Source organism: Pan paniscus, chromosome 5 (assembly GCF_029289425.2).
Source record: "Pan paniscus chromosome 5, NHGRI_mPanPan1-v2.0_pri, whole genome shotgun sequence".
NCBI lineage: Eukaryota > Metazoa > Chordata > Mammalia > Primates > Hominidae > Pan > Pan paniscus.
In genome coordinates this window covers 39,775,158-39,788,022 of record NC_073254.2, presented here as the reverse complement: position 1 = coordinate 39,788,022, position 12,865 = coordinate 39,775,158, and the positions used below count along the sequence as shown (strand labels likewise).

The window sequence follows — 12,865 nt, the reverse complement described above, 5'->3', positions numbered from 1 at the left end:
GATCCGCTTGCCTTGGCCTCCCAAAGTGCTGGGATTACAGGTGTGAGCCACCACACCTGGCCAACACAATATTTTTTTAAGGCCAAAATGAACGCACAAATTCCATGACAAACGAAATATCCAAAACTTAAAGACAGGATGTTATACTGCCACACTGCCATTACTTCTGAGGCAAAAAGGAAAAAGTGTGCCCCTGTATAAATGTATTTTAATGGTTATTTTCAAGAATATTAATGTATTTGAAAAAATATTGAAATGTTAAAAAGTAGGTGTATTAAAATTCATTTTAGTTTTTTTTTTTCCAAAAATTGCATTCAAATGTATTTTACACTTTAGGCAGTTCTTAAGAAGGGAGAGTGCAGTTTCTTGACACTTAACATTTAAAGGTTTTATTGGCCACATTAATCTTCCTCACAAAAGTTTTAAGTTATCTATAAGTTCTTAGAATGTCAAAGAAGAGAAGAAAAACTGACTAAGGGGCAGTGGAAGAAGCAGCAACTTGGCAATAATTCCGCAGCCGACTTCGCGTGTTCAGGCATCCTTTTTCTCCAGTAAAATTTTGTGCAACTCGTCTGCATCCTCGCTGGTTTTTACCCGAATCAACATGGTGACTGGCATGGTGGCATTCTTCTCGTCAATTGGTGGATTTGGAACACAGATGATAAGAACGTTATTCTTCCCTGTTCGCGTACATGGCATATTGGGTGGAATCAGAACATTCAGCAATATGTTGCCTAAATTGGTGTCTGCCCGCACCAAAAGCTGTGTCTTCTGATTTGCTGTAGGTTTTAAATGCAGAGTACCTATGCCTTTCTCTTTAAACTCATTGTCTTTCTTGTAAAACAGTTTACACTTTTTGGAGTAAAAAGCATCTTCTTTTACTTCGGTAACTACTACTTTGGGCGGCTCATCATTCTCTTCTTCATCTCCACCTTTGCATTCACCACTGTCACCTTCCGCTTGGCCCTCCAATGGTTTAGTGGGAAATGGTGAAGAGACTGGTTTACTCTGGGTAGTATCTTTGCCAAATAAACTGGAGTTTCCAGGGGAGAAAGAAAATCCAGTCAGGGGGACAGAGCTTAATGAGCCCAAAACAGAGCTATCAACTTTCTTGCCGAAATTAAATGAGGCACTTGTCGCTCCTAGTGATGATGGGTCCGTTTTCTTTTCAGATGCCACCTCCACCTTCTTGTCAGGTGTATCTTCAGTTTTGTTGCCATGAAACAAAAACGTTGACTCTTGCTGTAATTTTGTTGAGCCAAAAAGGGAAGGAAACTGTGTTTCAGCCGCCACTTTGTTAGATTCACTTTCAGAATTCCTGCCACTGTTCCCGTGTTGCTGTTCAATGTTTGCTAAATATTTCTCATAGTCTTTAAAGACAGGTGTCAGATCACAGAGGGGGTTTGTATTCACGTGCTTCACTATCCAATCCCGCACGGAGCAGTTCAAGGCGGCCAACTGCTTGTGATAGGCATTTCCGACACAAGCTTTACTGGAAGCAAGGCCAGAGGAGGAGGGCTGCTGACTGTCCCCATTAGTTTTGGGATTTGAAACTTTATCAACCAAGGCGGTAGGGCCATTTGCAGCAAGAGAACCAAAGGCTACCTTGGGCTCTGCCGCTGCCTTTGCACTGGTGAAGGGAGGGGCACTGGTTATGTTGTTTCCATTCGACAGTCCTTCCAAAGGCTTCCCTCCAGCGCCACTACCAAATCCAGGAAAGCGTCCTCCTCCAGAAGGTACCACCAAACTTTTAAACCTTTAAGGGCTCCTCCAGTGTCAGATTCGAATCCAACATTTCTGCGCTTTGCTTTCTTTATGGCTCTATTCTTCAAGACTTCCTCACTGGCCATGGAGAATGTTCCCACCTCTTCAGCTTCATCTTCTTGATCCCAATTCCTATCTGTCAGTTCCTTCTCGGCATTTCTTTTGGCCGTGTTTTCGAACCTCCTCGGCGGCTGCCGCTGTACTCGCTGGGTCTTGGGTGCGGCGAAACCCGGGGCGCAGCGGCGCAGGGGTCTGGAGCCCGCAGGGGTCGCCGGGCTGAGCGCGCTCGGCCGCTTCCGGTGCTGCGCTGCAGGACTCGGAGGACTTGGTGTTCGGCAAGCCCAGAGACTCAAACACCATGTCCATGGGGGGGGGGGGGCGGGGGGGCTCCTCACGCTGTGTTCAGCAGGGAGGCGAGAGCGCCAGTTCAGCCAGAGACCGCTGGGGAACCGCGCCGAACACGCTCCGGGCGGCCATTTTGTAACTCGAATCTACCCCCAAAACCAATTCGAAAAAAGGCAATTCATTTTAGTTTTAATGTTTTATAGCAAAACAAGAATTTGCTACAGTTTTATTTTTCTGATTTTGATAGAAGCAAATTCATTGATATCTTTAAAAATACTTTGGGGAAAAACTAATCATTTAAACAATACACAGAAAAGCATGTATATAGGTGCACATATTTTTTTCTTTTGCCTTCTGCTCCAATGTGACTTTCATGTGGAACTGAGAACAAAAGTGTGGTTGAGTGAACCTGTTCTACATGGTTGTGATATAAGTTGAAATCTAACACAGAACTTTGGCTATATGAATTCATTCAATGGAACAACAAAAATCTAGAGAGGTTTGCCTTTTATACTCTCAGACTAATTATTCCAGGAATTGCCTCAGTGCTTCTGTTAGCTTGGTGTCAGATATCTGTACTCGTAAGAACAAAGTCAAAAAAGAAGTCATGAAATTTAGAATGGATTCTTCCTATCAAATACATTTAGAACATATTTTTGGAATAATTTCAAGTCCATTGGGAACACAATTACTAGGAATTTGGGACAGAGGTGACAATGAGAATCTGCTTTGAGAAAGTAGATCATAATATTACAGAGCTATGCCTTCATCAGTTTAAAATTGGAAGTGGTTTCTCTGTTATTTTCTACCCTGGAGTGTTCTTAAAATTATTTTTATCTCCTTTAAGAAATTTGCAGCGCTTCTAAAAATGAAACTGAAAGTGCCACAAATATGCTTGCGCTCCAAATCAGTTTTAAGTTAACATGCAAAGAGAATTTTGGCTACTTTTTGTTTGGAGTCAAATATAAAACTAAACAACATGTGCCCAGATTTCCTACCATGGATTTGCAAAAGATATTTTGAAACCTTTTTTGGCAAAAATCATATTCCGTTATGAATCAGTGTTGCACTGTAAACAGAGTGTTTAGAAATTTGGGTTTGAGAAGTGTAACGGCTAGTTTCCTTAAAAAAAAAAAAAGATTCAAATGCTTGGTTTGCAGCTGGAGCTTTTTGTAAATTAATCAAATTGAGTGCAGTGGGAGGGGTGATTCATTAAGTAGAGAGCTAGTGAAGACATATCCTGTGAAAGGCAGTGGGCTAAGTGGTAGGGGGAGAAGGAAGATACAGAGTGCTTTCAAAAGTGCCTAAATGTAAGTCAACAGGGCAGTGTGCCAATTACAATGTTATAATGTTCTACAGAAGAGGGATGTACACCAAGAATGCCAGCCTGGACCTCTGGTGTGTCTTGGAAGACTTAACCAGGAAGGGGACGATTCGTTTCTATTTGACCCAAGACTGATGCTGCATGGTGAAGGAGAGGAACTGCGTTCCAGGCAGAGGAAGTCCAGATGCGCAAGAGCAGAGATGGGAGGGACAGCACAGTGGCTTCTCAGAATTGAATATGGTGTTAGACTTCTAAAAGAGCTGTGGTAGAGGGAGAAAACTGTCAAAGGAAATCAGTAACTGTTAAAGGAAAATACCTTAAACGTCCTGTTTTCAGGCTGACTAATGCCTTAGGGGAGCAAATGAGCAACAGAAACGATACGAGCAACTGCTGTTCTTTCAAAATACCCAGGCAGAGGAACCGGCAGACGATGGGCAGGCAAGTAAGAGGGCTATTAGTTCCCTAGAAAAGTGGAGAGGCATATTTAACAAGTAAGATGTATATTTACATTCATATCAAGGTGAGGAGAAATGCATCCTCAGGTAGCCACTAAACCTGGGTACTTGGAACGCAAGGGGCTTACAAAGTATTTTAGGGAAAAGGGGTTTTGAGCTGTCAGTTTGAAATGATTGTCTCTTAAAACCTAACATTATTAACCTTCCCCCTCAAAATGTTTGCCTTTTCATAGCACCGAACAAACAACTGAGATCCTGTTGTGCCTATCACCTGTTGAAGTTGCCAGTCTTAAGGAAGGAATCAATTTCTTTCGCAATAAGAGCACTGGCAAAGACTACATCTTGTACAAGAATAAGAGCCGACTGAGGGCATGCAAGAATATGTGCAAGCACCAAGGAGGCCTGTTCATAAAAGATATCGAGGATTTAGCCGGAAGGTACCAAGAGTCCTTTGCTTTCTCACTGGTGACCTTTCTTGCAATTAGATTTGGCAGGAAATGTGTTCATCTAGAAATTTTAAATGAACCAATAAGCAAATTACTTCCCCTAGAAAATTTTACTCTTGCGTGTTTAGGCCATTTCTCTGATCTAAAAGTTGTATGTTCTATTTAATTTTCCTCTCTCTTATAAGAACTCTAATTTAAAATTTATTCCTGACTTGATAAATAGTAAAACCTCTCTGGGGTATGTGTGTGTGTGTGTGTGTGTGTGTGTTTGGTGTGCATAGGTAAAGCACACATTTACCTGGTTTGGTATTCAAAGACCCAAGCCTCCTATGGGTCTCCTTCCTCTCTCTCCCATAAGTGTGTGTGTGTGTGTGTGCATGCTCCTGTGTGTGTGCATGTGTGTATAGGGGGGCTCTTTTCCAAAGCCTGCTGGACAGCAGATAGAATTTTCCCGGGAGGCTAGTTGTGATTACTAAACAAAAATAGCAGGGCCCCGACTGTTCCTGCCCTGAACAGTGACTCTTCTGATCATTTCCTAGAACTGATATTGTTGCCAACTTCCCTCCCATCCCCTCCCCTCCTCTACTGTCCCTTCCCCTTCTCTCCCTTCTGTATAGATCACCTCTCCCCAGTGCAGCAGCAATACCAGGACAGGATTGTTTTGTTAGTTTTTTTCTCAATGACTGCCAAAGAAATAGCAGCATGGCCTGGCAGAGCCAGATAGCACTCTTGGGCATGTGTTTTGTCAGTCTAATTCTCAACACCAGTAACTCTGTGAGTGTTTACCCCACCTTTCAAGCTTTGCTTTAGCCTAATTTGCCCTATGTGGCTTTAGTCACTTGGTATTAGGCTTTTTTCTTCCACTGTGTTGTCAATCTTATTTCTCAGGTCATTTAGGGGTAGTTTAGTGCTGGTGCATTCAGAATAAGAGCTGAGTAGTTGTCCACGAGTTACCTGTTACCCAAATCTAGAATGCTGTCTAACGTTCACACAGATTTACTTTGCTCTGTACCTAGTATCAAGGCCCAGCCCCTCATGTTATTTGATTTTTAAATGCTAACTAACCACTATGAATCCTGAAGACCTGACACAGGTCTCAGTTAATTTAGAAAGTTTATTTTGCCAGGGTTGAAGACGTGCACCCAGGACACAGCCTCAGGAGGTCCTGACAACATGTGCCCAAGGTGGTCAGAGCACAGTTTGGTTTTATACATTTAAGGGAGATATAAGACATCAATCAACACATGTAAGATGAACATTAGTTCGGTCTGGAAAGGTGCAGGGAGGGGGCTTCCAGGTCATAGGTAGATAAGAGACAAATGGTTGCATTTTTTTTGTTTCTAATTAGCCTCTCCACAGAAGGCAATGATATATGCATTTATCTTGGTGAGCAGAGGGATAACTTTGAACAGAATGGGAGGCAGGTTTACCCTAAGCAGTTCCCCACTTGAAGTTTTCCTTTAGTTTAGTGATTTGAGGGGCCCAAAATACTTTCACATTTCCCCCCTTTTCTTTTTAAAAATCTGTTGGAGAAAGCATTTTAGAAGAAAATGAGTCTCTGGCCTCAGGTTGCATCTGATCTCTCATGGCTAGGATGGTTTATTCCTAGATAGGTAGGTCCTGAGTTATTAGGAAAGCTCCTTTTTAGAAGGTTGTGAAGTCTCATGTCCTGTGAAGAGAAAATAGGGGGAGGACAACAACAAACAAAAGAACAATTCTGGAAAATAGATATATGCCACATTACTCTGAAGTCCATACATCAGTAGGCAGGTATGAAAGTGGCTTATGTATGTAAATAGGTCACTGTTATTTTCTTCTGAAGCTCAAGTTGTTTAGCTTCATTTCACAGGGCTTTATGAAAGCACATCTTAGTTTCCAGTGACTCCAAATTTGGAAAAATGGAGGAAAAAAAGAAGGAAAAAAATTGAAAACATTATTTTGAAGACATGTAGCTAAGAAAAATTAGAATTCAGTCAAAACTGTAAAAATAATAAAAATTGAAAAACATTACACAAGACTAGAATCTAACAATAGATGTACTATAGTTTTCGAAACATAATTTTTCTCTCTCCCCTTTCCCATTTTTATGAAAGACAAATCATGGCAGGACTGGTTTTCTTTATTATACTTGGCCTAATTCTTTGTATACAGTGCAGCAAGAATAATTATTTTTTATATAAGCTTTTAAATTGGCTTTGATGGAACTTTTTCCACAGAAGGAATCTCAGAGAAGACTTTTTTAAAGCACAGCCCAGCCATGGATTTGTACCATGAAATACCTATGAGTTGGGTGAATTCCTCTCCTTTTGAGCTCCTAAGAAAAACCTGGGGCTCCTGGGCCTGTCAGTAAGTGACCTTTTTTACTTACCACAGGTCAGGAACCCTGTACAGGGACTGTGGAGACAAAGGTATGAGGCTAGTTTTTCCAAGGGACTTTTTATTGGCTCCATAAGTCAAGTTTAATTCTTTAAAGGAAAGCACACTATTCCAGTCAAAGCCTTGGTAAAATAACCAGTTTCTTCAAATGTGTGCTGTTACAAATGAAAACAGATTCTTATTGCACTTATGCAAATAACTGTATTGTCATAAGTAAAGAATACTCACAAATATATTCCAAATTCTGTAGAAATCAGGTAGTTTTAAAAACAAATATGCTCCAAATTTTGTTCAAAGGAATATACTCCATTGTTAAAAAGCTGTAAATAGCTTAAAAGTTTCTTGATTTTGAAAAACAAATTATCAGCAACATTTTAAGCAAAAAGCTAAAAAAGATTACTTCAAACTTCTATTAGTTTAGTCCATGCAGTTAATTCTTGTTCTGCTTGATATTCATCAACATTTCAGCTCTCCATGAGTCCTCGAAGTTTTTTCTCTATTTTGATGTCACAGTCTCCAGAGCTATCAGAAACATGCATTCAAGAACACCTGTTAAGAGTTTTATAGCTGATTATAAAACTACCTCTGAAAAGGACCAAAAAAAGATGACAATTGTCTGTGAATAATGAAAAGTTTTACGGCAGCCATAGTCAGACATTCTGTTACCTCTGTAGCACACAATAATTTAACATAAAAATTATAATTATTACTGATAACATACAGTGTGTCATATCAGAATAATAGGAGTTTCCCATAATTTTGGAATACATACCAATAACATATTTATACAAATACAGCCCAAAGAAAATCAAACACCATTTCATATTGGACAATGCTTCCTGTATAATTTTCATACCAAAAAAGCCAAGTATGTCATTTTTGGACTTTAGGGAACCCATTAATACCATCTTAAAGGACTAATTAGTTCAGAAAAAGACATAATGTATAATTTGATTTCAGAAAGTTTGTCAAATATCAAAGGTTTTAAACACTTAATATCACAAAATAGGATTACAGGTCATTGTAAAATAAGTCATTCATTTAGCCAAAGTGATAAGGATTTCAAAACAAAAGGGCAAAAACCTTCATTCTTTGAGAGAGAAGACTTAATTTTCTAAACATTAAGCCCTAATAAAAAAACAGCATGAAGCCAATTAAATTTGTTTTCCAAAATTTTATAAACAATCCATAAAGGTTTAATCTTGATCATAAGATATACCTTCCATGAGCCTTTTATATCTTTGTAACCTTTATTAAGGAGTTGGTTAATGTTTTAAGAAAACCTTGTTAATTTGACATGGGTTGATATGCTGGTCTTGCATCAGTGTGCCTTTGACATTAATGGTTAATTTATAGAGAAACTGAGCTCATTTTATCTCTAAAAATTAACTTTGTGATCTCACAATCCCACCTCTTCTGCAATAGCCCCTGGGCCTTGAGGAGTTGAATGCCTTTAATTTCTGGCCCTGCGTCTCAGGAATGCAGTTTATTTTGATTGGCATCTTCTAGGGGGCCTGGAGATGAGGTTTTAATTGCTGTCAGTGTTTAAGATTTAGCAGGACTTGGTGTTCTTTTTAGACCCAAGAGTCAAAGCCCTGTAACTCAATGTCACAAGGACTTTAAAAGCACATACAGGAAGATACAAGAATGTAATAACCTTAATTAAAAAAAATTTTACATCTCAGTTTTTCCTAAGGAAACCAAATTTAATAATAATGGCATGGGAGTTATTTTGATAAATGTAAAATCTGTTAGGCCAGTTACCAAAAGGCAAAAGAAAATACCTTCTGCAGTGCACAGAATATTATGTTGGAAGAAAACAATTCCTTTAGACCTTTAAGGAAATGTTGTTAGCATCAGGCCACCAAAAACAGAAACTGAGCAGGGAAAAAAACTTATATGAGCTGAAAATGAGTTGAAGGGGAGTGTTACTATTTCACACTTTTTAAAAGAGGAGAGAAAACCAAAACCAGCGAGATGTAATATAAGTGTATAAGTGGCATTTTTTTTAACATCAAACCCAGCCTCTAGAAAGACCATTATTATTTCCCTTTAATCATAGGCAACTTGATCATATAAAAGTTTTTGTTTTGTTTTGTTTTTTATAAATCTTCTTATTGTGACTTATACAGATTGTTCATGACATGCTTGGGCTTTCTGGTTTGTCTTGAACTAACTTCCTTCCTTCCTTTCTCTCTCTCTCTTTCTTTTTCTTTCTTTCCTTTGTTTTTTTTGAGATGGAGTCTCACTTTGTTGCCCAGGCTGGAGTGCAATGGCACGATCTCAGCTCACTGCAACCTCCGCCTCCTGGGTTCAAGTGATTCTCCTACCTCAGCCTCCTGAGTAGCTGGGATTACAGGTGCACACCACCATGCCTGGCTAATTTTTGTACTTTTAGTAGAAGCAGGGTTTTGCCATGTTGGCCAAACTAGTCTCAAACTCCTGACCTCAGGTGATCCACCTGCCTTGGCCTCTCAAAGTGCTGGGATTACAGGCTTGAGCCACTGCACCTGGCTGAACATCCTTCTTTCTTAAACAGTCATTTTACTCTAGGACTAAATTTACCATACAAGATTCTTTCTCATATGGAATTATTTCTCTTTAAGCTTTCTTACTGAAAAAAGCTCTTTATTTTTATAACTTTCTTTACATGTCTTTTATTTCTTGGTTCCTTTTACCTTGTTTTATACATGCCCTTTAAATAAGCTTTGAATTAGACAAAAATTGTTCACCTTTTTTAAAAGGACATACTGCTTTTTTTTTTTTTAGAAAGAATGTTTTCCTACAAATATATTTTTATTGGAAAATGCCCAAATAATGAAATATCTATTATTTAATATAACTTTAGATTCTAAATTATAATGAGTTTGTCTACAAGTATTTATCCTATTACATTTACCTAATTATTTTAATCATTTACCTAGATCACTTGTAAAAACTGCGATTATCATTATTTGAAGTTATGGAATTGCCATTGCAAAATTATAACTGAGACAGTGAAAAAGATTTGACCTAACTGACTCCATCCTGCTCTTGCTTCTAACCTCCAAGCTGTTCTTGTTCATTTCTGGTTGTAGGTGGGCCAAACTAATTTTGGGAGGAACTTAGTTTATAGTTTAGCTTTGAAACAAAGATAGTAACAGTCCTTTCCCAAAACAAACTTTACTGCTCATGAACTAGACTGCCTAAAGCCAAAAGATTAGAAGTTATGGTAATCTTACTAAATTCAAGATGTTGCTATTTTAATTAAACTAATATCAGTGTCTTATTTATGAAAGATTACACAAGTAAAGATCATTCTGTCTTGGGCTGAATTTATAGTTTTATAACCCCTATGCCAAAGTTTGACACCTTATAGTATTTGGCAGGGATAACTATGAAACTGCTTGATTAATAAATGTAAACAAAAAATGTATGCTGGCAATTCTTAAGACATTTCTAATATTACTTTACCAATAATTTTTAAAGCTAGCTTATTTATTAAAAATTTTACTTAAGTTATGTAAAGTTGAAAAAGCATTTTACTAGTCTTTTCTTCTCTCCTGATAATGTATTTATTTATGTATTTATGTATTTATTTATTTATTTATTTATTTTTTAGTTAGAGTTTCGCTCTTGTTGCCCAGGCTGGAGTGCAATGGTGTGATCTCAGCTCACTGCAACCTCTGCCTCCTGGGTTCAAGCAATTGTCCTGTCTCAGCCTCCCAAGTAGCTGGGATTACAGGTGCTTGTCACCATGCCTGGCTAATTTTTTTGTATTTTTAGTAGAGACGGGGTTTCACCATGTTGGCCAGGTGGGTCTCAAGCTCCTGACCTCAGGTCATCTACCCACTTGGGCTTCCCAAAGTGCTGGGATTACAGGTGTGAGCCACTGCACCCAGCCAACACTTTTAGTTTCTTAAGCCAATTAATTAGAGCTCTTTTGTACATTTTCAGTAGTGAAACACTGTGTACACAACACGTAAATACATAGATATATTGGGCATGCTGATAGAAAAGTACATCTTATAGATTTATAGAAACCTTTTTTTCCCCTTAGACTTTCAGATTCCTGATAAACTGTTTCACAACCCTAGGCAGTTGTCAGCTAAATAGCCTTAAATTTGCATACTAAAGGAAACAACTCGGGTGAAAATCATATAGCAAAATTTATGTCATAAGGTACAGAGAGGAAAAAGTCTGGTGGTGTTAGAGGGAGATTAAAAATGGATGCCAAATTAAACATAAAATTATAGAAGTCTAGCATAGGATTCTATAAGGAGACTAATTTTATTTAGGTAGGGAATGACTACCTATCTTTTAACTGGATCTCTGAGCTCTGGGCAGAGCCCATACTGAATCCTGGGTCTCCAAAAAGGGAGAATTAATATGAGATTAGGCTACATGGTGCTTTTACAGTGCACTCAGAAAAAAAAAAATTAAAGACATTTCTAAGTGTCTAAACCACATTCTTCCTTAAAAACCCAAGAGTAACCTCTGTTGCAATAACTATTTTAGTCAAAAAAAAAAAAGTAACACAATACAAAAGTAAGCTGTTCAAGAGCTGAGACAAACTTGTCTGTTTACATTCTTGAAAAAATTTGTTTTCCCTGGAAAGGGAGAGTCTGGTGCCTTCTCCATTTTCTTTAAGGAACCCCAGGCTATTATAAACTATTTTAGGTCCTCCATGCAGCAGAGGGTGCAAGAGAAAGGAGAGATAGTAGAAGTAAATGAAGAAAACAGAATTCTGTCAACTGAAAAGAAAAAAACTTTTGCTCAAAAAAAAAAAAAAAAAAAAGACAAGGTCCCAGGAGAAAAACAAAAACATGAAGGCCTTTTAAATACAAACACACACATATGCGTGCGCGCGCACACACACACACATGCATCTTGGATGTCAGGTTTTAATTAAGCTGACTTTTAACCATTGAGCTCCTTAAAAAAAAACTTTTAAAATCTCATTACCATATTTCAGCTAGGACAAATTGCTGCTATTTCAGAAGTATAGCCATTGCTCTTTCAGTTTGGCCTGGCTAACAAAAAGGTGGCCTTGTTATGTAAATGAAGCCCCTTAGAATAAAAAATTTTTCTTTTTGGTTTTTTTTTTTCCTTTTTCTGGCCATTTTTTCCCCTCCACCCCATACCACATGTGTGTGTGAGTGTGTGTGTGTATGTGTGTGTGTGTGTGTGTGTGTGAATTTAGCCACTTCAGAGGCCTTGTTCCCCATAATTTGGAATTTCCTTTGGATTTGATCAAGTTGGATAGAGTTGATCAAACCCAATGGGAAAAAGTCCAAAACAACAATGAAAACAGGAATGAACAACAACAACAAAAAAAACAGTTAAGCAAAACAATCACACAACTTATATCATTACTGAGTACTCTAATAGTAAGGAGAAATTAAGACCAGCTGGTTGTTAATCTTAACTTTAGCCAAGACAAACCCCAATTCAGTTACTTACCTAGGGATGGGTCTCAGGGTGTAGACTGCTCTCTACCATACTAGAAGCAGAGAGAAAAAAAACTCATCTTCCCTGTTGGAAGTGAGCTCAAACTCCATAAAGGAGTTACCTGTCTTCCATAGCCATGGAAACAGGAAATCTTCCCTTCCTTTTTGGAAGCAAGTAAAAGTTTTTTTGGAGTTTTACTTGCTTTTTTTTTTTTTTTTCCAGCAAAATAAACTTAAGATCTCTACCACATTTGGGGCATCAGGGATTCTCTGGAGGGGGGTGCTCTCAGGCCTCAGCAAATTGTCCTGTTGGTTTGAGCCATAAAGTTAGCTCATGCTGGTACCAAGCATAGATTTGTCAAAGGTCAGGGGCATCTCCACTCAGAATCCCTTCATGGTTATCAAAATGTGAACCCTGAAAATCTGAGACAGGTCTCAGTTAATTTAGAAAGTTTATTTTGCCAAGGTTGAGGACATTTGGCCATGACACAACCTCAGGAGGCCCTGATGATATATGCCCAAGGTGGTGAGAGCACAGTTTGGTTTTATACATTTTAGGGAGACAAGAGACATCAATTAACATATGTAAGATGAACATTGGTTCGGTTTGGAAAGGCAGGACAACTTGAAGCAGGGAGGGGGCTTCCAGGTCATAGGTAGATAAGAGATAAATGGTTGCATTCTTTTGAGTTTCTAATTAGCCTTTCCAAGGGAGGCAATCAGATA

General features: G+C 38.5%; 2 protein-coding genes across 2 annotated transcripts in view; one reads left to right on the top strand and one right to left on the bottom strand.

Annotated features, from left to right (window-relative positions):
* Positions 1-309: 309 nt before the first annotated feature.
* On the bottom strand, positions 310-2,127 carry LOC117980544 (nuclear pore complex protein Nup50-like). The gene is given in 2 exon segments (XM_034961577.3): positions 310-1,757; positions 1,760-2,127. Coding segments are annotated over 2 exon segments (1,317 nt in total). The 5' UTR covers positions 1,851-2,127; the 3' UTR covers positions 310-531.
* Positions 2,128-3,214: 1,087 nt separating this feature from the next.
* The window catches only part of CMAH (cytidine monophosphate-N-acetylneuraminic acid hydroxylase), a 58,173-nt gene continuing 48,522 nt past the window's right edge, over positions 3,215-12,865 (top strand). The window contains exons 1-2 of the mRNA XM_008976810.5: positions 3,215-3,871; positions 4,122-4,325. Coding sequence (XP_008975058.4) covers positions 3,795-3,871; positions 4,122-4,325 — 281 coding nt within the window. The 5' untranslated portion in view covers positions 3,215-3,794. The remainder of the gene's footprint in view (positions 3,872-4,121; positions 4,326-12,865) is intronic.